General features: G+C 31.6%; 1 protein-coding gene across 2 annotated transcripts; it reads right to left on the reverse strand.

Moving 5' to 3' along the window:
- Positions 1-2,179: 2,179 nt before the first annotated feature.
- LOC136985743 (cytochrome P450 4C1-like) lies at positions 2,180-24,036 on the reverse strand. Of its 2 annotated transcripts, XM_067283090.1 has the most exons (11): positions 23,568-24,036; positions 17,776-17,888; positions 16,582-16,667; positions 15,607-15,797; positions 15,464-15,533; positions 10,952-11,078; positions 8,765-8,938; positions 4,091-4,264; positions 2,834-2,900; positions 2,577-2,756; positions 2,180-2,462 (listed from the first exon to the last, which is right to left on the reverse strand). In XM_067283090.1, exons 1-11 carry the CDS (start codon positions 23,746-23,748, stop codon positions 2,302-2,304), a joined length of 1,524 nt encoding a protein of 507 aa, XP_067139191.1. In that variant the 5' UTR covers positions 23,749-24,036; the 3' UTR covers positions 2,180-2,301. The 2 variants fall into 2 exon arrangements, with proteins under 2 accessions (XP_067139191.1, XP_067139192.1); XM_067283091.1 differs by lacking the exons at positions 16,582-16,667; positions 23,568-24,036 and having other exon boundaries at positions 17,776-17,868.
- Between the last annotated feature and the right edge of the window lie 3,382 nt (positions 24,037-27,418).

Genomic DNA, 27,418 nt, shown 5'->3' on the forward strand with positions numbered 1-27,418 from the left:
AGATCACGTGGCAAGGAAAGCACGTGTTCAAATAAAGCACGTAATTTCGACACAGTTATGTTATTTGTTTTATAACGTTTTTACAGATTGTAATGTCAATTTGTCTCTTAACAAATAAAAATTTTAATAACCTAAGTTAGAAAAGCGTGCGTACTTAGATATTTTTCGAAATATTACCATCTAATTTCTCCTTAACTATCTAAGTAAGATTAATATCATTTTCGATAGTTCAGTAATTGATGTAGGATAATTAAAAAATGGAATCGGTGTAGGTACTGGAAAAAAATCAGAAGCGTTTTCTCTCTCGAAATATTTTTTGCCGAGATAGAGAACGTTCTCTAATACGATTGTACAGCACGAGTAACATCGAGTCGTCCATATTGGATATAACGAAATCGAGGCGAAAGACGAAAGACTGATCGAAAGACAACTATCCGTTCGTCTCTGATAAACGAGAGAAGCTAAGAGAGAAAAAGTTGTCTAGAATCGCGTTTAGAGAGACGCGATGATCTCTCAAGACGTAAACAAATGATTAGCCAATCAGCGACCAGCTTGTGAAAGACGAAAGACGATGACCAGAATAGGGCCCCAGGTCTCGCTGTCCCGTAGCCGAAACCGGTGGAGGTAAGCATTGAAGTTCCCGTGGCCAGTGAGAACTTGAATCAAGGCAAAGTTGGGAACAAGATAGCCTGCAACTAAGCCTGGCAGAAATGTCTGGAATGAAGCCATGAGTGGGACGGCCTGTAGTGCAGTTGTTCCAGTCTTCTTGCCAAGTTTGCAAAAGTTAGTTATAGATCTATTTTTGGATAGTGGAAGGCGATATCTTACTGTAAGAACAAGGAAGGGACGAGACCGCAGCTCTTTTGGAGAGAGCGTCAGCTGCCTCTATCCCCTCCACCCCAGAGTTTCCACGGACCCAGTTAAGGGTGATGTGATGGTGGTGGTTATTACTGATAAGCATTTTCTGAATGGTGATGGCATTGTTTTTCATTAATTCTGGTCTATCCTCAATATCGGCCATCAAAGCGTGTAAAAACTCTAAATCTCTGGAAACGTCACAATTAAAGGGATAAATTTTTGTGCATTTAAATACTTTTTCGCTATTTCGAGCTTACCTGCTTTAACGAAGGACAAGTGCAGCAATGTCATAATAAGTAATCCTGGCCACAGGATTTCGATTCATCCATACTGCACTTACTGAAGCAAACGTAAATTTAAAACGGCTTAAAAAATGTCCTGTGTAGAGATTGTAGCTTCTGCATGTGTGATTCTTACAAGCATACTCTATTACTGCTGTTTGTGACTAGCATGTCCACCTAAAATTAAGAGAACATGACTTTCGTTTGTAGGATATGGCACGTATGTAATACTTCTTATAAGCGAATTTTTACTTTCAAGCTTCAGAGGGTGAATTTCCTTCACCTTCTTTGAAGCTTAACTCCTGTGCTTTTTGTCGAAAATTTCTGAAAATTTGCGGGGAGGTTGTTTATTAGGGAAATTTATGCTATTAAATTTTGGTGATTAAAGATCGAGGGGATGGGGAGATAAAGGGGATCGTGTACATCTCCAGTAGGCTCAGACTTAATAACGAGTAAACTCGCTATTAGCATTTACATTTTTTTTAAAAAAAAACTCATCCCTACCCGCAAAATTAAACTCTTTTTCCATTTCATAGTAATTAAAAAGATAAAATGTTTTCTAAATATCATAAGAGATGGCGCCATGAAAATTTTAAATGTTGCCGGGATAGTTAAACAACTCGTTGCTGAACTTTTTAAATATTATATTAAAATTTTATTTAACGTCATATTTAATTTAATTTTATTTATTTATCATATTAAACAATATAAACATCTTTTTAAAATAATGAATTATATTCTTAGTAAAAATATACAAATCAACATGTACCAATTTATAATTCTTTATTAAATTGATGATTATTAAAATACTTCTATACTAAAATATATGTAAATTAAATTAAGTACGCTTCTAGTAACCAAATCTACGTTATAACTTATTATTTAACAACATTCCCATATCAATAAAATTTATATCTTATATCTGATAGTCCAGTGCCTTTTTCTCCGTCTCGTCCTGATGTGATAAGCCCTTCCCATTTAATGGTATTCTTAAGCTATTGTTTTAATAAAATATATAAGCTAAAAAAATTTTCCCTTAAAAATATGCGTGAATAAAATTATTTTTAAATTTTAAACCATACAAGAAAAATAATAAAATAAAATTTAAGACATAAAATATGCATTATTAAAGCGATTTCTCATTTAGAAATAATTTTATGTATTATTTTCTTCTTCTCAATCTCAATTTTAATTGTCCTTCAGGTCTAAGAACCAGCAAGAAACTGCAAAGTATATCTTCTGGAGGATCTATTGATTCGACCTCAAAATTCATAATAACTCTGCTGACAATTGTCTTTAGTTCCATCATAGCATATTTTTGACCTAAAAATTAAAATGTTTATGATTTAAAATAAAATTTAAAATATAGCGTAACCACAATGATAATATAATAGCGTAAACACAATGAAATCTTTCATTTATGCTCATACAACTTACCAATACAGTTGCGAGAACCAGCAGAAAAGGGGATAAATGAATATGGATGTCTTCCGATGCAATTTTCTGGGAGAAATCTGTCCGGGTCAAACACTTCTGGATTGGGAAATACTTTCGGATCGCGATGTAATGCATAAATAAATAAACTAAGAGTTGTTCCTCGAGGAATGGTATAGTTCTCTATAAATTGTAAGTTTAATTAATATATTTTTAAAACATTAAATTAATTATTATATTCTTAATTGAGTGAAACCTACTGATTTTGAAATCTTCTGTACACAAACGTGTAATTACTGGTACGGAGGGAGAAATTCGTTGTGATTCCTATCAGAAATAAATGATACATGAATATATGTCATAATATATAGTTTATTATTACAATAATATTTAAATTACATATCATTATTTAATTATAATGCATTTTACTACCTTCTAATAAATAGCAGAAAAAACGTGGAATAAATAGATCATGGAGAAATATGTTCTTTTGAAATACGTGAAAAGAAGACAATAACTTAGAACCTGTTACGATTAAATAAATGAAGAATGTCACAAATTTAAACTTTTTTCAACTTCAACACAATAGACCTTTATCAAAGATAATCAACGGAATTTGCGACTAATATTAGGATATGCAGCAGTGACGAGCAACCTTATCTGGATGCGGGCCGCAAATAAACTTCGTAGACTTCGGAGAGTCCCATGTATTCTTACGTAGTTGCAGGTTTTTAAGCCTGCTGAATCCCAATGTATATGATAACTTCCAGTCCATTAGCTACTAAAATATTATATGCTAATTAGTAATAGATAGTTTATTCTCATATTTCTTCTAGTCACGTCGTAATGAATACAGAAAATACTCGTTAGTTCGATATTCACAGGACGAAATATTCGCGATTTCGAATTAACCGAGATTTACATATTTCTGTACAAGCCATCATTTAATTGATATAATTTATTAACGTAATGGAATACGTCTACATATACAGAACGCTATTTTCGTGAATTAATTTATAAATTAAATTAAATTAAATTAATAATAATAATATAAATAAACTGAAGGTAAACGGCACGGGTCCAGAGAGAACATCACAGGTCTCCAGATAGAAAGTAAAGAAAAATTCCTGGAAATGTAGTCTAAATTATTTCTAAAGTGGCACAAAAGGAGTAGCCTAGAGCCCTACAAATATCTCAATCAGCTACTTGTAACCTAATTTTTCAATCCCGAAACCCGACCGTATTTTATGAAATAAGAGAAAAAAAGGGATAATTCATATGTAAAGTAACACCCGAAAATGTGTTATTGTAAAAGCAAAGCCATCTTGACCAGAATAGAGTTCGAATTAACAAAAATTTCTTGTATCTGCTTAACTGTGGATGCATAATGGCAGGAGAGATAAAACAAAGAACTAAAACTACTTTGACAAAGTCCCAGGACATCAAATTACGACCTCGAGGGTCACAGGTTGCTTATGACTAATACCGTATATTTACTAAATATGATTAACACAAACCTTTATGACACATTCCAAATATTTCATTTCTCTAATGTCTTCTGCAGTTAATGTTTTATCTTTATCGTCTCCAAATATTCCTTGGAGTTCTTCATACACTTTTTCTTGAATATCTTGATGGAGTCCTAGATGATAAAGTGTCCAACATATGCCCATTGAAGTTGTATCGTGACCCTAGACAATAAACATAACCCTAATTATAACTAATTATGAAAATAAATTCATACAATTTTGCTCTTTTTGAATTCTTTTAAAAAATTAATATAAATAATAAAAGCTAATCTAACACAACAATGCAATAAAGTTTATAAAACATCAAATGCTTATAACTGTAATAATAATTAAATGCAAGGTTTCAAATTTTCAATTTAAAGCTTAAATTTTTTTATTTTAATGAAATTTATTTATTTATTTATTTAAATATAATTTTTACATATAATTTGCTTTAAAATGTAAAGATTTACAACAGAATTTTTTTGTATTTTATAATGCTTATTAGTTGTTTTTAATAATATAGCTTATACCTAATAATGCAAAATTTTTACTACTATGTTATATTATCAAAGTTAGTAATGTAAAACATTAATAACTAGAAATGACTGTAGTGCACTGGGATTAATACTAAAACAGGGAACATACAAAAATACTGTATTATAGGCCTTCTTCCAAAAGATTAGTTTCATCTAAGAGGAGTAAATTTGTCCTTTATACGAGTAGTTCTAAGTATCTGATAACATAAGATGTATTCTGAGATTACCTCTAGCAAACAAACTAACATTGTCGCTTTTTATGTTAGTTAACATATTGATTTCAAAAATAAAAACTTGGCAATTAACAGCTATGACTAACAAATGCAAAATTTCACATTCGAAAATTTAAAAAAAATTTACATTTATACAGCAAAAGTCAAAGAATAAATAAATATATAATATAGTATTTGATCTTTACTAAGAGATCATTTTAAAACTATTGCATATTATTTTTAATATTTTGAATGTTGAAATGTTCATTTTACACACATTGGGTTCTTAAAGTGTATCTTAAAGCAGAGGTCGCCAAACGTTTTGACCTCACGGACCAGTAAATTCATAATTTAAATCCCGCGGACCACTAATAGGATTTTTTAAGTGTTAAATACATTTATAAAAAAATTGTGATCTAAGAACACATAAAATGTACCTAGTTAATAAAATGAAACTATTAATTGTAACCAAATTATGAAAGCTTTATTAATAAACCATAATAAAATAAATAAAATAAACAAAAACTGTAAAAAAAAAACAATTAAGAAATGGTTTAAGTATATCAAACTTTTAGCATTATACATTCCTAGTGTGATGGATGTTCCTACTTACTTGAAATAAGATTATGGATATTTGGATCCAATGTTGTTACTGCAAGATGGAGAACTGCATTTATTTCAAGCTGAGATCGGTACCGTGTTTTGATGGCTGTGACAGATGAAAAAGCCTTTTCACATAAATAAGTTGTGGAGAATTGAATCAGAATTTTCATCGCCTGTTTACTAAGAAAAGGGTATTCACTTTTTATGGAAAGCCAAAACTGAGATCTTGATAAGGATGAATGAAATTTAAATTTGAGAGTTTCGTCGGACGATAGGTCGATGAGGCTTTCTTTTAGATGCATGCTTAAATTATTATCCTGAATTTTCGCTGCAAACGGATCTATTATCCACATATTACCATGTCTGGGATCTTCGTTCTTTGGGTAATAACGAGCAAAAGATTCTGTAAGTGATTCCAAGTGCTTTTTAACTAGGGTTACTACTTGCTGGTTAACATCATTCTCCTGCAGGTATTCATCAAAATTAGAAAACATTTGCAGATCGTCTTCAACCAATCCCATTTGCCACAGTAATATTTTCTTTTGAAGCGCATCCATTTTACTTCGTAGTGTGAACACGTACTTAAGTTGTCCTTGCAAGGATATGTTTAGTTCATTTAACAGGGAAAAAATATCTGCCAGGTATGCAAGCTTTGCTAGCCATTCATTGTTGGACAAGAATTTTTACAATTTCGGATTATTTTGTTCCTGGAAAAATAATTTGACTTCTTCCCGCAAGGCGAATAGTCCGGTCAGTATTTTGCCCCTCGACAGCCATCTCACCTCAGCATGACGAAGAAGATGAGTATACTCGGAACCCATTTCTACACAAAGTGCCTCAAATATTCGAGAATTGAGTGCTTTGTGTCGAATTTCCTTTATAATTTCAATGACATTTGATAATACTTTGTGTAGTTCTGGGGACATTTTTTTCGCTGCAAATTGTTCTCGATGTATAATGCAGTGTATAGATAAAATGTCTGGGTGACCAACCTTCTTCACCTTTGCAACAATTCCTGAAAGATGTCCAGTCATATTTGCGGCACCATCTGTGCATATCTCAATACATTTTTTCCAGTAATTTCATGTTCCCGGAAATAACTATTAAGAACTTCAAAAATCTCAGAGCTGGTTGTTCTACCCGGCAAATTAAGCGAACAAAGTAGTTCTTCATATAACTCTCCTTCATACTCAAACCTCACAAAACAAAGAAGGAGTGCTTTGTTTGTAATGTCCGTAGATTCGTCTAGTTGTATTGAATAAATTCATGAATTTTTCACCATTTTTATTATCTGATTTTCAATGTCTTCGGCCATATCTTCGATTCTGCGCTTGATAGTATTAGCAGACATAGGAATTACTTTCAATTTTTGAACAGCCTGCATTCCCAAAATCTGTTAACAGGCTTTTAACATGCAAGGCTTAATTAATTCTTCTCCAATCGTGTACGGCTTTTTGCATTTCGCGATCTGATTTGCCATGAGATAGGAAGCCTTTAGTAATGATTTATCTTCCATGGTCATTTTTCTTAAAACAGTAACAGGCTTTTGCATATTTTCATGCATTCTTTTAAAATATTCTAGCGGTTTTTTTGCTAAATCGGGGTGTTTTGAATTCAAGTGTCTTTCAAATTTGGAAGGTTTTAATGCATCGTTAGATAAGCTTTCAGAACATACAACACAGAGAGGCCGTGGATCCAGCTCACTGTCAGGTTCTTCAATGAATCCAAATTTTAAGTAGTAGGAATGATATTTTCTTGATACTTTGCGTTTTTTTCTTCTCTCCACCTCCCGTTCCAACGTTTGCCTAATGGTGCCTGATGAAGACTGTGGAGAGTCTGATTTATTAATCAGTTTACGGTTAGGTGAAGTACTATTAATGTTATTATTATCGTTCTCAATACTTTTTGAATTACTAAAGAAATGCAGAATATTCTTTTGCTTTTTTCACTCATTATGGATTTAATTTATTTGAATCTAAAATAAAAAGCGAAAAAATTTAGAAAAGTCAAACTAATTTTATCCCAATAAATATCAAATAAAAGAAAATATGCACATGGTTAAGATTTAAGATCATACCTGTTTTAAAAAAACACCAATATACAAAAGAAAATACACAAAAACTTCCTTAATAACCCAACTAATATATTGAATATATTTTATATTGAACTCAATACGTCCGTAAGCCCACCTTTAAATGCTTCAACTGATATACATATGCGACATACAGGAGAGTGAAAGTTAGAAGAGTGCGAAACGAGACGAGACAAAACATATAGCTAAAACAATGCAGCTACAGCAGTACGACTTATTTACCGTGGCGTTATTCTACGCGACAGAGATGGAAGACCGCTCATCCAATGGCCAGCGTGTACAGTATGCGACGAAAGTTTTTATAACTTTTCACGTATTGTTATGAATTAAATTATGTTTCAATGCATCTTAAAACATAACGTAACGTAATGAGTAAGTATATTCCACATTTTTCTGCGTTCCAGCGAAATTTTCTCGCGGACCACCACTTTGGCGACCTCTTTCTTAAAGCATCGTTTTCGTTTCGATTGCTTGCTTTAAAAATTTTACAAATACATCTGAAAACAATTTGGTTTGTTGTACTAAAGCTAAACGCAAAACAAATTGCCTTTAGTCAACGGGATCCACCGTATAAATAAGAAAAATTTCATTGTCGGGTTCGAAATTGATTAATGGATATACAAAATAAGGTGTACAGTCTCGTTTCTACTTTCAATTATTGTAAAATGGTATAAAATAAAAATCTTTTGCGAGGAATACAATTTGCTGGGACAAAACTATTGGGAGGATATGTCCACTCTGTCCCTTATGGATCTTAGGTATGGTACAGTACATAACGTTATTCAAAAGTTGCAACGAAGAAACTGAATGAAATGAAACGAAGGGAATGAATCGAAAATCCGTAGCCGCTTAACACGGATTTTAACTGTTCTTAATAATCTTAATAGGCCTATATACCGGTATCTTAGTTAATTGCCTTTTAGGTTACTTTATATTTTAAACCTTATATTATTACATATAATTTTTTTAAAATATTTATTCTTATTAAAAGCAAAAAATTCTATTTACATTGAATACGTTTAAGAAATATTGATAGTAAATAAGAACGTATTTCACATTGATATTTTAAATATATATTTAAATTATTTCGTAGCAACTGTTATCTCAATTATATTCTAATGCCCGAAAATATTTTTAAATTTAAAAATAACTAAACTTAACTTTGCTTTGCAATACCAATTTAATAATTTTACGAAGAAAACACATTCTTTACTTTAAAAAAACGAATAAATCTTACTTCAAATACGAAAGTGTCAACTTCTTCACAAATGTCTTGGTCGGTAAAATCTTTATTTTGAAATTGATGCTTAATCAAAGTATCAAGAAGAGGTTCTTTTTTCTTTTCTCCAATAGAGGAATCTGTCAAATTATCGACTGACATTTTCAATTCTTCCTTTCTTTGTTTTAAGATCTTTAAATAAAAATTATCACAATTTTAATATTAACATAAATTTGTTTCAATAATTAAAACGTGTAATTTACTTAGATGAAATTTAATTTACACGAGAAAACAGAACTTTTCTATAACAGTGTTTTTAAAAGTTCACATTTTAAAAGTTCGTGTGCCTCTACACTTTAATCACTAAAAATACACTGTTATAACTACGCAGTAAATAATATTTGATAATCTACATTCTGAAGTATTTTACGTAATAATTTTTTAAAATGGAAAACAAATTTTATTTACAGAACTCATTAGAAACTCCAAATAAGGACAATCGAACAGAAAGTAAATTGCATGCTTTGACTCAAAGAAATAAAGTCAATAACAGCTATTATAAAAAGCCCTTTTCATTATGATAAATGTGCCGTAATAAATAATGTACTTTCTTCTAACATCGGTTGTTGACTGAAATTGTGCAAGTCAAAAAATGTAATGTACTTTCCCGGGTCACTAACGGAATCTGTATATAAAATAAAGTAGTTTTATATGTATCATTGAAGTGTAACACTACACACGGTGTTTTGGAATATCCTATATAAGAATGGACCATATATAAGAACATTTTTCGCTGCGTACAAATTAAAGTAAATTTTAAAAAATACAAATATAAAGAAATCTCAATTTTCCTTGGATAAGAAACAATTCAATTTGAAATTCATTATCTTAGTACATTTCCTATCGATTGTTTATACAAGAATTTCCAAGTTTATTTTAGTTAAATAATGAGTATAACATCGAATTAAACAAATGTAGTAACATTTTGTATCCATATGAAATTTTTTATTTCTAATTTGTACAAACTTCCATTTGTATTCGTTCCTAGCATTCATTATAAGCAATATATACATTTTAGTGTTATACTTATGGACTAATAAAATAAAACATTTTTGATGAAAAACATATTGATTGTAATTGTGTATATTACCACAATTGCGTTTAAATATTTAGATTAAATTGTCTTGAAGTCTATGTAAAATTATTTGATCTAAATTACTTTACAATATTATTTTGATTTGCAAACGATTTTAGTTAGAAATTTTATATTTTTCATTATAATTCTTTCATATATAGCAGAGGTGGCGATTCCATGGCACGTGTGTCCAAAGTGGCACGAAAGGAGAAATCATCTGGTACATAACCTATTATAAGATTTTGACTTATCATCTCTCTTTTTCAATTATCCTTTTGGTTTACCTGATCATCCGTCTGATCATCCTTTTCTTAATCAGCTTTTTTACGTTTATTCTAATTAAAGTATATTCGTTTAATTTCTTTAAATATCGTTATTTGGAGTCTAAATCTTTGACACATATAAACATCCTTAAAGCTAAGTATAGCACGCGGGCTTAAAAAATTCGCCATCCCTGATATAGGCTATATTAAAAATCTTATTAAAAATAAATAAATGCAGATTATTGAAATGCAATTTGAAAAAATTGTAGACCTACGAATTCCCACTGTGTTCTGTCCGTCCGTGTGTCTGCTGTCTGTCTGTCTCTAATATTGAGAACAGAGTTAGAGAGATTAAAGCCGTGACCAGATATGGAAACATTTGGGACAGGAGCCCCGATTAACTATATACGAATTTCTGGTCAAAATCAAAAGTTAGGAAGTTACGTTATTTCAATTGAAAAATTTCAGGTGGAAAGCATATATTCTAAATTTAAAAAAGTATTAAAAATTGCAGCCCGGCATCGTGACGATGTCATAATAAATAATTGCTCGTTGTATAAATTCTTACATATTGAAATATAATTTTCATTACAAGGAATCGCTGTTCATAATTAATCGCAAATCATTTCAGAATGATTTGGTCATATCAATTCTCCTTCATTGCATTATGTAAAATGTGAATATTTTTACCTTATAAATATTATGTGATTTGCATAAATAATGAAAATGTAACACTAATAAGTGATTTCAATAATCTAACAAAATTATAAATATATTTTAAAATAAAACACAAAAGTATTTATTTACCTTTTTAGTTAAGCCATGAAGTACAGATAAAGTTCTTTTTAATTTAGCCGCATTAGATGTCAGATTAAAAATAAAATCATTAAATAACCACGGTTTCACAGATCTTTCTAAATGTATGTTAGAAAACCTGTAATTAAGATGAATTATTTTATTATCAATATAATTAAATTAAGGAACAAATAGTGCTTCAGATTTCCAGTGATAGTATGTTCTTATTTTTACTATTATGATTTCTCACGTAAAGATCTGAGATTTTTTCTGGTAACAGCCTAGCGTTACATTTATAATTCAGAAATTGACTTCTACCAATTAAGTTAGCATTTGAGTAGTGTATCCACTATTCGGATATTATGTTTAGCATTGTTTTTCGCTTCACGATTTCGGTTTCGATTACGATTTTGATTACGGTTTCGGTTCTGATCTTCGTTAACAGCAAGCTTCAATTTTCGATCATATGTCTATGGCGTATTAGATTTAGGTCCTATCGAGTGTTTTCTGTTTATAACATTCCAGAGTTTATCCGTCTAAATTCGATGCGATTGCTTAGTTAATGCATAATACTGCATTGTTATAAAATAACTAATTTTAGAGACATACAAGAGTTCAACAACGATTAAACAATGTGGATGGCCTTTTGCTTCTTATAAATCACATTATTTCCTGATATTGTCAACTTCTAAGCATTTTGTTAACACTGTTTAATGATACTTTCAAACGAAATATTTTAATACAATTTATTAAGTCACATAGCTTCTAAAAGTAAAAGTGTATTGTAGTTAAAATTTTTCTTAGATCTTCAGACTCATCCAATTATTTGGAGTGTCCTTATTTCGGAGTTTCGCAATATTGTATTCGTATACGTTGACAACTCAAAATATGCCATCTTTAGCACCAACCAATTTTTCCCTTTGTTAGTTATGATGAAGAAAGAAAACAATAGTATTTCAGAGTGTTACAAAACGATAATGATATTTTTATTTGGACAATTTCACCTCAGCTCTGTACGCAGGAACAGTGTCTGAAAATCACACAGTTATTAAAAAAAGTTTAGTCTTTATGATAATTGAAAGTGAAACATCCCGTTCAAGAGTATTGAAAAAGTTAACAGTTAATTTTGAAAATCTTGTATAAATCTTTCTTGGTTTTGATGGAAAATTTGCTTCGTCTAAAATCTTAATACTTTCATGAAAGAAAAACTTTCTAGTGATTTTATGTTGGTTGTTCAGCGGACGATGTAGGTTGCGGGTTCAATCTTCACCAACGGGACTGGCCACATAGTTTTCCGGCGTTTCTTCACCTGTCTAATACCTAAATAGAAACTACTTTCCCGTAAGGGTCCTCCCTAGAAGCCCTCCCAACCTGACAGATTACCAAGAAAATGGTATTGCCTTCTCCCATTACATCGTACATCTTTCGAATTGTTCTAATGATGACCGACTGTAGTAGAAAATGGCGCCCCAAACTAGACACCAGCAATGAAGATAGTGTGCCATCAATAATAAACGAACCACTGGGTTAGAGAACCACTGGTGAGCGCTTCACCAGTGGTTCTCTACACTCAAAATTGGTGGTCGTCCATTCCCAGTCAGAACGAGGTTTATTGCTAAAGATGATATGCTGCATGTCCATACCAGTCCACGCTGTTGTCAAGGCACCGCTTCAAAGAAAACCTACAATGTTGGGTACTAGTAGCAGAACACCATACATGTAAAACTGCCTTTGCTAATTGCCTACTAATGATGTGGGAAGAGAGAAATTCTGTAGCAAGGTTTCACGTGACTCTGGATGGTTAAAAAAGACGTCGTTGTGTTTGTTTCACGATCAGACGATTAACTTTTCTGATAGTTCGTCTGGGACATTCAAGCTTGCCTGTCATATATAGGCCATGTGCCTTGACATATCCACTGTCCCCAACACCTCTTCACAGTCAGGTCAGATCGATCTAGATGTGGAAAATTTGGCAAAACGGGCATCTACCATTCATCTACTCGATGATGTATCCTTTCTCCAAGTCCGTCAATATGACTTTGTCGGCATCACATAGAAATGCCTGATGTTCAAAGGCCTTCAAATAGTACTGACACAAATTATGAACACAGCCTCTTCGATCCTTTTTACAGGCTTGTAGCAGTGATTTTAAGGCACTATAATAATATCCTCTGGCCTAGAATTGGATCTATTGGATCACAACTGTAATCATTTCCATGTCTTTCTGAAACAGCTGCAGGCAGAGTTTTCGTTGCGTAACTTTTTTATCAATGAGGGTATTTTGAACAATTGATGTTATGTAATTAGCATAATATAACATTCAAAAGTGCATGTTTTTATTCGTTTTTTTCTAATTATAATTAATTTTTTAATCGAAACAACTGACAAACTATATTTTCTACTTCAATTTGATTTCATTATTTAGGCTGATCAAAATATATACATAAACAGTGCACTCAGCACAGAGATACAACCATCTTACTTCACCACTTAATGCTGCTGAGAAAAATTGTTTGTTAAACAAACGTTTTCAACCTAATATCATAGGCTATCTTTAGGTTTTAAATTCGATAATATCGTGTGTCATCCCTGACGTTATGTGATTCATTGTTGTATTCTTTTTGTGTGTGTATATTTTATTTCTTGTTATTTGTACTGGTTTGACCTCATGTTGTTCTTGTTTAAAAGAAGGAAAAGGGTATATTTATATATTTTTTTTTTTTTCGTTTGTACAAGAATTGGCAACACTTGTAGTGGTTAGGGCACCTATATAAGGGAATGAAAGGAGATAGGCGAAATCTTTTCGTGTGGATTCGAAGGGAAACTAGTCAAACATTATAAGAGTGGAACAGGACATTGTCTTAGTCAGTATAAGAGGAGAACCTCTTTCTATTTTTGGTGTAAAATAAGATCTTGTCCATTAGTAACAAAACTGCTTCTCGTGTGAAATAGTATCTTGCTGGTTGGCTGAGTGAAGCAGTAGTGAGCGAGTTGACATGGTCATGACCACGATCTAAAATCCAACTTCATCGAGGAAGACGTTGGCTGAATCTACTGCTCGTTGCGTTCAGGTTGTTTAACGTAACCATCTAAATGTTCTCTGCATTATTAATAAGTCCCACGTGCCCAATGGATACAAGAATATTGTGCTGAACGCTAGCTCACTCACAACAATGTGTCACAATTCAAATGTCCATGTAACTAAGTGTATACATCTGTAAATCTTTTATATACGTGGGTATAAACTTGTACGAGGTATATCCCTAAATGTTACTCTACTATCTCATTCCTCACGTGGTAACCACACATACCTAATCGTTCCAAATAGGATATTCCAAGCAGCGTTGGGCTCGCCAAACTTTACACGTTACAGAAATGGAATATTCAGATATTCAGATATATTTACATTTAAACTTAAAATTCAAATTACAAATTTCAACTTGAACAGATAAAATGAACAAAATACAATTAAGAAAAATAAAACTAAGAAATATTAAATAAAAATAAAAAAGATTAGATAAAACTTCTAAGTAAACATAAAATCAAAATTTATTGCAGAGCCTAATTTGACTTAAGAGTTCGGTCGTGGATTCGCACCACGCTCAGATGGGCTGGCTACGTGGAGTTTTCAGCGTTTTCTCCACGTCTGTAACGGCCTAAATAGGAGCCAGTTACTCTTAAAAAGACCTCCCGGATGGCATCGCCCTCCTAGGCAAATCACCCAAGTGTTGTGTTGCCATAACTTAAACAACAAACAGACTTAACAGTTTTCCTGCCCTAATTTCTTTTATTTTATGTATTTCCATGCCGAGGGCAATGCGTTTGCATCCTGGCATTTAGACGTTGGTCGGTAATTTTGTTCTTATATATTTCTACTTTTTCTCAGCAAGCATTAGGTGAGTTTATTTTCTTTACTCTTTCTGCCCTGTGGACACAAGAGGGCCTCTTTTCAGCAAGACCGATTATTGGTTCGGCCAGGCCTATAATGGGGAGGCCGGGTGGTGAGGGACGGGGCCCAACATCTCCTGACGGACCACCTCCGACACTCCGAAAAATTCCTGGGGATCTTTCCATCCGTTTGGATTCGATCCCGAGTCTCCCAAAGCGGTAGGTTGCCCACTTGACCTCTCGGCCACTCGGCCGTCGAGCATTAGGTGGTTACGTAAGATTGTTCTTAAAATATATTATGAGATTCTGAATTGAAATGACTTATAAACAAAATTTAGAGGAGGATTACTTTCTAAGTTATTTTTTAATGTATAATAATAAAAACTGTATAAAACTTAATAACTTTAAAATATTTTTATTTATTAATCGAATGCCAATCAACTTGTTTTCGATAGTTCCTATTACTATTATTTAAGTAACAGATAAGTAGTGTGTTCCATTCGTGTTTTACGACTCACGATCCAATCCAATTACAAATGTTACGAAAAAATCATTACATGAAGTTTAAAACAATGTTTAATGAAGTTAGTTCTATTGAACTTAATAATTTAATTGCATTTTCAAAATAATACATACTCTTTCAGAGCTTGAATATAATCCATGCAGTTTTTGTTCTGTGATTTTATTTCAACTCCCATCGCCGTCTCTGTAATAACAAGAATTTTAAATTCAATTATACTAAATTCAATAATTTTAATAATTATTTTTATTTTTCTTACCACAGATTACATCCAAAGTGCAAAGAGTAACTAATGGTATGATATCTATCCAATCCTCACTTTCACACTCTTCAAGGTTTTTAACGAATATCTTTGCATTTTTGTCGAATGTCGGAAGAAATTGATCGAGAATTCGGTAATGAAATGTCGGAGTAATCATTTTTCTTCTGATTTTCCACTTATTACCAGTACTATGTTGTTAAAAATTTGTATTATAAATGTAATATAGGCCTACTGTATATACATATATGTATGTATATATATTACTTTATATTATCTGAATTGTTAATTACAATTAACAAATATCAAATTACGTCTTATTGTGAATATATCTATTAACTGATTATTATTTACCACATATTTCCGGAGATAAGACGATAGTTGAAACATAAAAAAGGCCCCCAAAATCCGGGGTCGTCTTATAAAACAGATACAAAAACAAAATTAGATTGAAATTTATGTAAATTAAAACCATTATAAAGAAATATTTAATGAATGTAAAAATAAAAATATATTATATTTAATTTATTATACTGGAAAAATTTCATATGTTAACGTTAACAGTAATTATTTACTAGTAGAGAGTGGACATAACATTCTATTTTGTTATGTCCCCAAAATAGAATAGCCCATAGGACATTTTTGTGAATAGTCAAGGTTATTACCCGAATGCCCGAATCAGTGTGAATGTTTGCAAAATCGCAAGGCAGTGTTGCCTGATGAAAGAAAATAAAATTTGTTTATTCAAAAAATTACGAATAGGACATAATTCCGTATACGCTACACAGTATTATTATTCAGATGATGATCGCTGATCTCAGTTAATTCATAGGCTGTTGATAGTTTGGGGGTCGTCTTATAGGACAGATATATGCTAAAACTATAAAACTTTAAAGAAAATTTATACCTCATCTTATCTGCGGAAATATACGGTATATGTTTATTAAGTACAATATTTAAAGAATAATATCTTACCTCGTTAGTAAACCCTTTCCAAGCCAACAATGAAAAAGTTTATATGCATGTCCTTTACTTATTAACGTGTGACTGTTTAAAATGGACTAAAAGATTTTTATTCTATAAGTTATCTGACACATAATTATTAAGAAAATTATCAAAAATAATAAATTATTTATTCAATTTATCGTATTATTTATATTGTAGCTAATTCAATTTTATAAAGTTATTTTTAATAATAAAATTTAAAACATGGTATCAAATGTTTCGCCTCGAAACTAGGATTCTCGCTGATCTGTAAACAATCTTTATCTACACTAAAATTAACAACGCGTATGAAAAACTTTCATTTGTATTACAGAGTGTAATATATGGAATACAGTAGACTCTTCTACATCGGTCCTTCCCATATCCGGACTAATCAAAGACAACTGAAAATTTTTCAAAATGTTATATTCCGAATCTTAATTTCCCATGCTGCAGTGCGTAAATTTTTTAAGTTTTTCTTATTAAGATCGCATTGAAGTTCGAAGAAGCTCACAATGCATCAACCACCGCTGACGTGATAATGATTAGGCATATAGTGATGTAGCATCTCGTCACGAAACGAGAACAAAACAAGCAACTTTGACACAGTACTTTGAAAAGTAATTGTAATTATAATTGTCAAATATAAGCATCAAAGTCAGCAAAAACATTTTATTACACTTAGTCTTATTTTAAAATTTTCTCACTCTCTTATCCAGATTTTTCTAATATTTGGATCATTCCCGTCCATATTACTTCAGATGTGGGAGAGGCTACTGTATTCTCTATCAGATTCTCTTTACATTCTCCTAAATTTTCGTTATTCATCTTTACAGCAATAACTGGACCATCTTTGTCTTTTGTATATTCCTTCATATAATATAATACGAGAACCAATTCACTCCAAACATTTGGAATTAATTGAGTTGGGAATCAATTGAGAGGGAAAACTTTGGGATCTAAAAAGGAAATTTCATTCTTTGAACGTATCTTCTTAAAACTCGATCAATATACATGATATTTGTACTATATATTGCATTAAAAACCAACTTAATTAATTTATATTTTTCAATTATCACTACAATCATTCAACACATTAAAAATTCTATTTATACAATTATATATAAGTTTACATTAGTTCATATATTTATAATTCTAATTATAAAATAATATCAGGTGACTAACTTCAATAGTTTCTGCCGAAAAAATCAGCACGTAAGGATCAACAGCTACCCAAACACGACATAATCCATGTTCTCGATAAATTGTAGCCAAGGATAATAACGACATAGGAAATTCTAAAAAATATATTTTATATTTATATATTTTTAATATATTTAATGTATGTAAAAATAAAAATATATTATATTTAATTTATTATACTGAAAAAATTTCATATGTTAACGTTAAATATTGAAACTTTTCCTCATGTCATTGATGAAAACTAGGGTTTCTCATTCCCCGGTTTTTTGCTTGTCTCGGGGTTCCGGGATAAAAGTGAACTGTTTCCCGGGATCCCGAGAAATCCCGGGATAGAATTAATTATTTTTAAGATATACAAAATATCTTGAAATCAAATGATATAATAATTTTTCATTTTTTAAAGTAATTTAATACGTTTTGCAACTTCCAAAATCACATTAATAATGCTGTGTAAGACATATATTAAAAATTACCTTACGTAAAAATTTTCACAAATAGAAAAAATTTATTAAAGTTTGCTGGAAACTGCATACGACAACAACAACAAAAATGCTTTAAATTGAGTTGAAAATTTAAAAAAAAAAAAAAAAAAAAAAGAACTTAGATCAAACTTCTAACTTCAAAGGTAATTTTCGTTATTTAAATAAAACATAATACAGAATATTATTGTAAATTTTTTCTTTACAATCTGAAACCGTGCTTCGTACTTTGTTCCTTCGAAAACAATTGAGTGTTACAAAGTAAGACACTTGGCGGTTTTTTCATCTTTTATTCAGTTGATCAACTGAATAAAAGATGAAAAAACCGCCAAGTTTCTTAATTTGTAACACTCAGTTGTGTTTGAAGCAACAATTATTGTAAATTTTTATAATAAGATTTTAAAAAGCAAAGATGGTCAATACTCCCATCACTCAATCTGGTTCTTATTTTAGTAATGAAAAGTTTTGCTACCGAGAATGCCCTTTCCGATTTAATTGATGTGATTGGAATTGTATTTAATGCATTTAAGAGAAGACAGATATTATGTGTTTTTTCGCCTGTAGCCTGGAAGATTTATAGTTCGTTTTCGAGATTGTAGTTCTTCTTTTGCTCTCTAGTATTCTTGATTTGTCAACCTCGGCTGCTTTATTAGAAACATCAAGCTTATAGCCCAATAATTCGGCAGTTCATGTTGTCTTTAATAATCAGGTTTATGAAGAAAAACTTCATACTTGCAGACTTCGTACTCGTTTGTATCCTTGCCCAATTGGCATAACCTGGCGTTACAGTTATTGAAGCTATTGGGCATGGTTAAAAATTAAGACAGCATAAGCGCAATTATTCAAGATATTACAGGTTCTGACAAGTAAAGAATTTTCAGAGTCCTGCCACAATTAAGCTACGTATTGATTATTGACCATTTGTGATATGCCATAACGAGCAAAAATTTAAAAAAACTAATAAGTAGGTTTAAAATTAATAAATACAAATGTATTCTGACAGTTTATGAGTTAATTATACTTTCTATTTGCAAAATTTCCTTAACCTTAACACAAAATAAGAAAATAGTGAATTTTTAAGAAATTTGCGGGATTTCCCGGGTTAAAAAACAACCCTAATGGAAACTTATGGATAGTTAATTGTTTAAGATGTAATGACGTCATCACAGAATTTGTTTAGAAAAACTATTCATTGAGCTATTCATTACCTTAAAGTCATGGTCAGCTCGGTGACCTGAAGATGAGGTACGTCATCACTCGCCACTTAAATAGTGCTGCCTTTAAAATGCTTTTGGAAAAAGCAATCGATAACCCTTATATAAATCTATGTTTTATAGTACGAATTAAAGAAGTGAAAGCTAGCAATGTTGCTGCTGGGCTTTCACGCATTCTTTATTTGTTTTCATCCCTGATAATTGCTACCATTATTTAGGAATTTTCAGATTTATATAAAATAACTAATACGAGTGATTACTCGTAAAAATGAAAGTCAATTGACTATTTAAAAATGTTACTTTCCCTACCTCAACATATAGAGATGTTTCGATCTAATTTTAATGAAAATTATAATTAATCACACGAAAAGTATATTTATCTCAAAGAATTTCATAAAAACAAGTGTTTTTGTTATATATATATATATTTTTTACCCCGGAGATAGAAATTGGGAGTTAGGTAAATATCAGTTTTTTAAACCTATTTTATCAGTATATATCGATACATTGGTGCTGTCCGGAGGTGCCTGTAAAAAGATCATGGTTTGCCCTAGGTTTAGCTCCATTAGTTATCAGATTCTTGCAGTTCGCTAATTGTTTGCAAGCTTTTAAAACAAAAAACGTACTGTCTTCCGGGAATACATACAGTATTTGCAACAAGATCGGAAATTCGGAAATGGGTGAAATTTGAGTTACGTTATCTGGACGGACAGCCAGGAGGACAGACAAACCGAATAAGTTAAATTTTATCTTTATACGCTTTTTATTAAGTACGAAAAAAATCGAAAATAATGTGTGCTACGAAAAATTAATTCTAATCTGACAAAATCCTTATCGAATTTATTGTTTACTTAATGCAACAGTTTCAACAGAAAGTTAGTGTTTAGTTTTTAAAAAGAACCTAAAGCTTTTGACTTTTTTTCAGTAACTTATCACACAAGGGGCAGTTATTGATATAGACTTTATTAATGGAGGAAATGCACTTCGGGTCTAAATGACCCCTTTTCAGTCCTTATTTTTTACAAAAGAAACAATAGATATAAGTTACACCACACATAATACAGATAATATTTTTACTCACATAGCTGATTACAAATTGAAATTAAAAATTGGACAATTGACTAAATAAAACTTCTTTAAAGAAGGATGCTGTTATAAGGTAAAATTAAGGAAGACAGATAAAAAAATATTAAATAAATAAAATTAAGAAAAAATTTAAAAATTTATTCTTTATAAAATAATATAGATTAGATTGCTATTACTTGTAGATGGATAAAAAATTACGAGGGTGATAATATTTAATTTTTTTTTTAATACAAAACAAATTTTAAAAATAAGACTGATAAACAGAAGTAAAATTAGATTTAAAAACTTTTCTTCATAAAAGTTGAAATTAAAAGTTCCTAAAACCATTATAAAAGTGTATAAGTTTCATCGTGTGAAATCAACTTAAATTGACAAAAACCAGCACAATGTATTATAACCAGATGGGGGTGGGGGGTTGAACGGGATCTCTAGTGAACTCTTCCTGTCATGAAGAAGTGGTTGCTATTAGAGGTTGCGGCCGTCGTATTCAGCCCAAAACGTGAACGGCGGACCGTCGAACGCCGCCATCTGGCAATTCTAGATGGTCGATAATGACGTTCGCTACGTCTATCATATTGCGAGTAAAAGATCGGTTTAAACTTCATTTTTTTGTGTTCGGGGTTAAAATTATGACGTATTTTACTAAAATAATAATTATTTAAGCATTTACGAATAATATTGTAAAGAAACAGACGATTCTAATCCAGAAATTATTTAATCATTCAATTTTTTAGCAAGTGATGGGGAGTGCATATAGAATTTACATATATTTGCCTTCATAATAGTTTATCTTAAGGTAGGTTTGTTCTTCCACGGCATCTTCTACCATCAACAGCGTAATACGTTTGTAAATTTTCTAAAAATTAATTTTCCGAGCTGCTTTCGAATTTACATAACTTCCCTCTACTACTTCCCTCGACAAAAGTATGAAGTAGTCCTATCGTCCGATCGTACGGTAGGAGAGACAACGCTAATTAAAAATAATTATTTAGTATTATTAAACAGCCTATGAATACTTTTAAACAGTTAAATTTGTTTATTTACCTTTGCTGGTAACCCTCGATGTTAAATGTATCTCCCATTTTTTCAACAAATTTCCCGTGAGTCAATGCGCGACGTTCACTCAGTCACGTGATGTTGTGAACGCGCGCTGCAACGATTTTTTTCTTGGAGTTAAAACGTAAACCGTATACTACTGCTTACCGTGTACAAGTAACGTTTGTACTTGCGCCGCGACCTCTCTATTAAGTATAATTATACTAATTCATCAGTGGTCATACATTGTAATGAGGAAGGTTGTGAGATCTCACTTAATAATGTTAAAATACTCATAAAAAAATTATTATTAAAAGGAAATTATTTAAACATTTAGAAATTATTAAAATAAATTATTATAAAATGAACTTAAACGATGGTCTAACTATTAGTGAAATCTGGCAACCATTAAGTCTCTGTAATCGTAGTTCTAAGTCTGAGGGCTGTTTCACACTATGACCGACTTGACCGACCTGTCCAATCCGACCGATCCTATAATCGGACCGACTAGTAGTAAAAGCATTCACACTGAGTACGATTATATGTCGGTGGCCGACTCGTAAGGACCAATCGGAACGCGTGTTTACAGATCAAAACACTAGCCAATCATGGTAAGTTTTTCAATTTAAACAGAAAACATGGCCGTCATGGAAAGCGATCGTGCATTTCGAATTGTTTTAAAACATATTTCATTCGTATCCAGAAATTGTAGTTCTGAATATGCTACAATTTATCGTCAGGCCATATCTTTGGCAACAATATCTATTGGAATGTTTTATAGTCAATCACATACGTACTGTACCTTCAACATTTAGTTTCTTGGAAATCTCCGTCCAAGAATTATTTTGTTTAATGTTGTCTTTATAATCGGCTCGCCGATTATCATAAAGCCACGGATATTTTCTGACTTCGTTTATTAAACAGTCCGCCATTTTCTAACTTCGACGTAGATTGGATAAATCTAAACTCTGATTGGTTATAGCTTCGAAGCTCTCATTGGCTGTAGCTCACCGACTGCTCCGATCCGACTACAAATATTTAACTTTTCAAATCTGTCCGACTGGAAAGACTAGCCGGTCAGCCGACTGCTGTTGCCATGGCAACACGACTTGGAGTCTGTCTGGTCGGTCCGGTCGGTCATAGTGTGAAACAGCCCTGAGACGTTTTAATAGTACGATTACATCAGTGCAATAGTGGAATTTTTTTTTGTAATTTTTTTTCAATTATCTAAATTAGAGAGGGAATTGACATACATTTTAAAACCTTTTTTGCTGTTCCTAATTCACTCAATCATTTATAGAACTGTCTCTATCAAGATACTGCAAGAAGAAAGGTTATATTTTTACAAAAAAAAAAAATAACCATTCCTTCACTCTAACTTCATAATCTGAATTCGATAAACATTAGATTATTAAATTAATAAAAAAATTATTTTTATTACATTTTATAATAAAAACTATAATTAAGTAAATGTTATAAAACAGTTATTTTCTTTGAAATTTTATTAATCTACAATTAAAATACTTTTAAACACTACAAGAATTAACTAAACGAAAGAATCAATAAGTTATTTTTCCTTGTTCAAGATAAAAAAAAAAATCAGATAAGAATATAAGCCTAAAATTATATTGATATGATAACTAATCGTCTATTCGGTTATGAAATAAATAAAGACATTTAAGTTGATGATAATTTCAATTGAATTACGAAAGATACGAGTAAACTTTACTCGTCGAATAAAATTATATATATGCAGCTGTTTATAACATATAATTTAAAAAATATTCAATAACATCAAATTATCAGTATATAATTATAATGAGCAAATAATAAATTTTGTGATTTTAAAAGAAATATTTGTTATCAATTTAATTTGATAAAACTTATTATTTATAACTAAATAAATTGATATTAAAACATTTAAAACGTATAAATAATTATTGTGAAATGGCCTACTTACGGATATGGAAAGGAATGTTCTTTCCTTTTGTCGAAAAAAGATTATAATTTCCTAGAAGGAAATTATCCAACTTAGGCCCAGGAAATGAAGATAATTGTCTCCGAAGTTTAATTATTTCAAAAACATATCTCCATAAAATTATTAGCGCGAAAAGAAGTAATAATATGGTCCAAATCAACATCTTGAGTGAAGTAATGTGATGATATGAAGTGCTGCTGTTATCGAGATCAATAAAAAATGACCTTCCTTTACATAATATAGTAATATCAGATATAAACACTTGCAAGTTGATTTTTTCCTTCTAGTAATAACATACTTTTAACCTAATTCGTTATTAAATTTTTAAAAACAAAAATCAGATCTTAGAAAATCAAATCTATTCAAAATTTTACGAGTATTTCTGTTTCAGCAACCTGAAAGATTTATCCCAGTCAGCTAGGCCTATACTAAACATAATATCGAAACAAGATTTCCTTTACTTGCAATAACACATTTTTGAGCTGACAAAAATGTAGAAGTATGTCATTGGAAACTTGCCAATATGTTACGTAGTCACAAACAATATAAATCGCCTCAAGAGAAATTGGAGTAAATTATTATCGATTTTACTAGAGTTGGAATTACGAAACAATTTTTAATAATTTGAAATAAAATTAATTTCTAAATAATTTATAAAATTCGTATAAAAGTCGCAATGCTTTTAATCGTGATAAATAAAATAAGTCAATTGAACACGCAACAGAAAAACAATTCATTATCATAAATCATACATAAGTGCTGGTTAAAAAGTGAATTTGAATGGAAAAATAATTCACTTTCTTTATACAACAATACCAAAATAAGTTTTATAACATAGGGAAAGCATTTTTCATGTGTGCATAATAACTTGATTTAATAACAAAAAAAGAAATACAGTATTTGTTTTATATTACAATAAAATACAATAAAACTATTACAGTATTTCATATCAGCTCTTAAAATTGACAGAGTATGAATTTTTTGAAAAGAAAATATTTATACTCTGTCAATTTTAAGAGCTGATATAAAATAATAAATAATAGTTTATTGTATTAACGAGCAATTATTTATTGTGACATCGTCATAAAGCTGGGTTGCAATTTTTAATCATATTGTGACAATGCGCGAAGCGCCCCTCTATGCTTCGGTACCACTTGACCGAAGGGTCGACATCGTTTCGGTGATGACTAAGTCAGGATGGAAGGGCTGTTTTTTTTTTAATGTCTGTGTAGTTGTTGCGAGGCCACGCGAGTGGTCGCGTGCGCAGGCGATCGGATTCGGGATGGAAAAGATCTGAGAGATAGCGAATCGGAAGTAAATCACTCGGATGCCAGTTTAACAACTAATAACCGTTATTTGAAAAGGAAAAAGGATTACATGATATAGACATCGTACTATGTCGAAATAACTGACCTATACATCGTAGGTGGTCGCGAGAGAGAGAGTTTACAGGATATTGCGCGTAGACGTAAATAAATATCTGAAGTTTGGTTGATCTTTTGGCAGACGTGGTAACCCCTATCCTGGGAATATAGGTGAAATCTAGGATTGTCCCGGGTTTTGGCGACGAAGTCCTATTAGAAGGCAATTTAGTATTTCGTTCAGGCGACGACGTTAATCCAAATAAGAGACACTAAATAAGTTCGTTTGGCAATGAAGTTACTCCAAGTAGGAGAGAGCGCGAACGTGATGGGTTGGAGCTGACGACTTCTGTTAGAGGACCAGGTGACGACTGTAACCATCGGAGAAACGGGAGGCGACTGCCTGAACTGCCTTATATTAAAGCTGCGACTGCCTTATATTAAAGTCGGTAACTTACAGCCGAGAGGTTAAAAGATCGCAGAAAAGTGTCGCTTTCGGCGTCGAGAACATGTAAAACGAGATGTTCTCAGGTAAAAGTTGACAGTTATCGAACGACAATTATCAATTATATACACTATAAAATTGTGTTATTTTCGGGTGAAGTCCGGGTTCCCACAATATTTTTAATTTATTTAATTTAAAATATATGCTCTCCAACTCAAATTAGTACTGTAGTGTCTTGCCCCTGTACATCATACTTTTCCTTTAACAATAGAGTCGTGCCGGTCATCTATTAACTGCTTTCACGGAAAGTTTTGAATTAAAATAACGTGACTTTCGGTTTGCATCGCACGTTCACATATCGTTAATCGGGGCCCCCTACCAAAGTTTCCATATCTGTTATCATCTTTCATCTGTCTAACTCCATTCTCAAGATTAAGGAAAGACAGATGGACGGACAGCGGACCACAGTGGGAATTTATAGGTCTACAGTTTTTTTCAAGTTGCAGCCTAAAAAGTCTATTTATTACCATTGTTACTGGTATAATTTCAATGGCAATGCTGCTTAATGAAAAACGTTTCGAGGCCGGACGGCCGAGCGGTCAAGGTGGCAGCCTATCGCTCTGTGGTAGGCTGCCTCCTCAAACCTTGACGGGTCGAAAAATCTGCAGGAATTTTTGGGGGATGGTCCGACTGGATATATCGGCCCCCATCTCTCACCACCGGCCACCCCATTGTGGGTCTGGCCGAACCCATAATGGGCTTGCTTAAAGAGGCCCTCTTAGTGCCCACAGGGCGGAAAGAGTCAAAAAAAAGTGAAAAACGTTTAAAGAAAATTTTCAAAAAACAGGAAAAAAGATGATAGATTATTTTTGAAATTTTTAAACATCTCTGCTGATGATGCAAATTTAAAATAGATTTTCTTTGATGAGTTGTTCTCAACCAGTGTTCCACAAACTCGGCTCAAATGTTCCATGGAAAAAAGTTGTAAGTTTTTATTGCAAATTTATTCCAATGTATTACAACGTATTTTATTTGCAGACAATTTCATGCTTCTATTTTATTCAATACAATAAGCATTATTAGTTTATTACTTCATTGTTTCATGAGAATAGTAAACACTGAATTGCTTATCGATTTTACTTTGCGGCTGTTATGTATATGTTACAGTCAAAACCTGTTTTTAGTTAGAACGCGTTTTAACTAGTTGAAACTAGTTTATACTGGACGTCTTTGTTAAAACCCGTTTTGTCTAGTTAAAACTAGTTTTAACACAAATTCTTTTTTGACTAGCAGTAAATTCTAGTTTTAACTAGACAAAACGGGTTTTGTCTAGTTAATTTACTGCTGTACATGTTTTGATTTTAGATAAAACTAGTTTTAACTTTTAACATTAGTTAAAACTAATTTTGGCTACATAAATATGTTTGGGGAAATTATAGCGATAATTTGGGTTTTGGAGGCCTCTAACGAAAATATCATATTCTTGAGCATGATTTTCAAATAGAACTTTGGAGTATATGAAAAATAATTGTATATTGTGTTTACAATGGCGACTTTTTTACTGTCTGGCATTTTAGGGATCTCACCCTAAGTATCCCGGTGAGATGCCAAATGCCATTCGGGTAAGATAACAAATATTCGAAAATTAATTCTATGCAATTATATCTTAACCAAATTTAATTTATTGCATATGTAGTACAAAGTACTTCATAGTAAGTATAACAGCACAGTATAAGTATTGTTAAGTTTCCGCCCGTTCTAACGTGCTCTACAGCTAGCTGAAAGCTTTTTTCAGTCCAAAAATCTTTTTAAGAAGTCCTCATATAATTTCTATGCATATCCTACAATAAAACGAGAAAACAAAAATTTATTAAAAATAGGCATATTGAAATTCAATTAACAAAAAATAGGCATGTTACCCTAAGAAAAATGCATCTTTCCCATTTGTCGGGATAAGATGCCTAGTGGAGTCACGTGTTCTAGCATGTCTGATCGGGATAGGCGGTAGCTCACAATGGAAACTTTAG

This window comes from Centruroides vittatus, unplaced genomic scaffold, assembly GCF_030686945.1.
Source record: "Centruroides vittatus isolate TY-2023 unplaced genomic scaffold, ASM3068694v2 contig_976, whole genome shotgun sequence".
NCBI lineage: Eukaryota > Metazoa > Arthropoda > Arachnida > Scorpiones > Buthidae > Centruroides > Centruroides vittatus.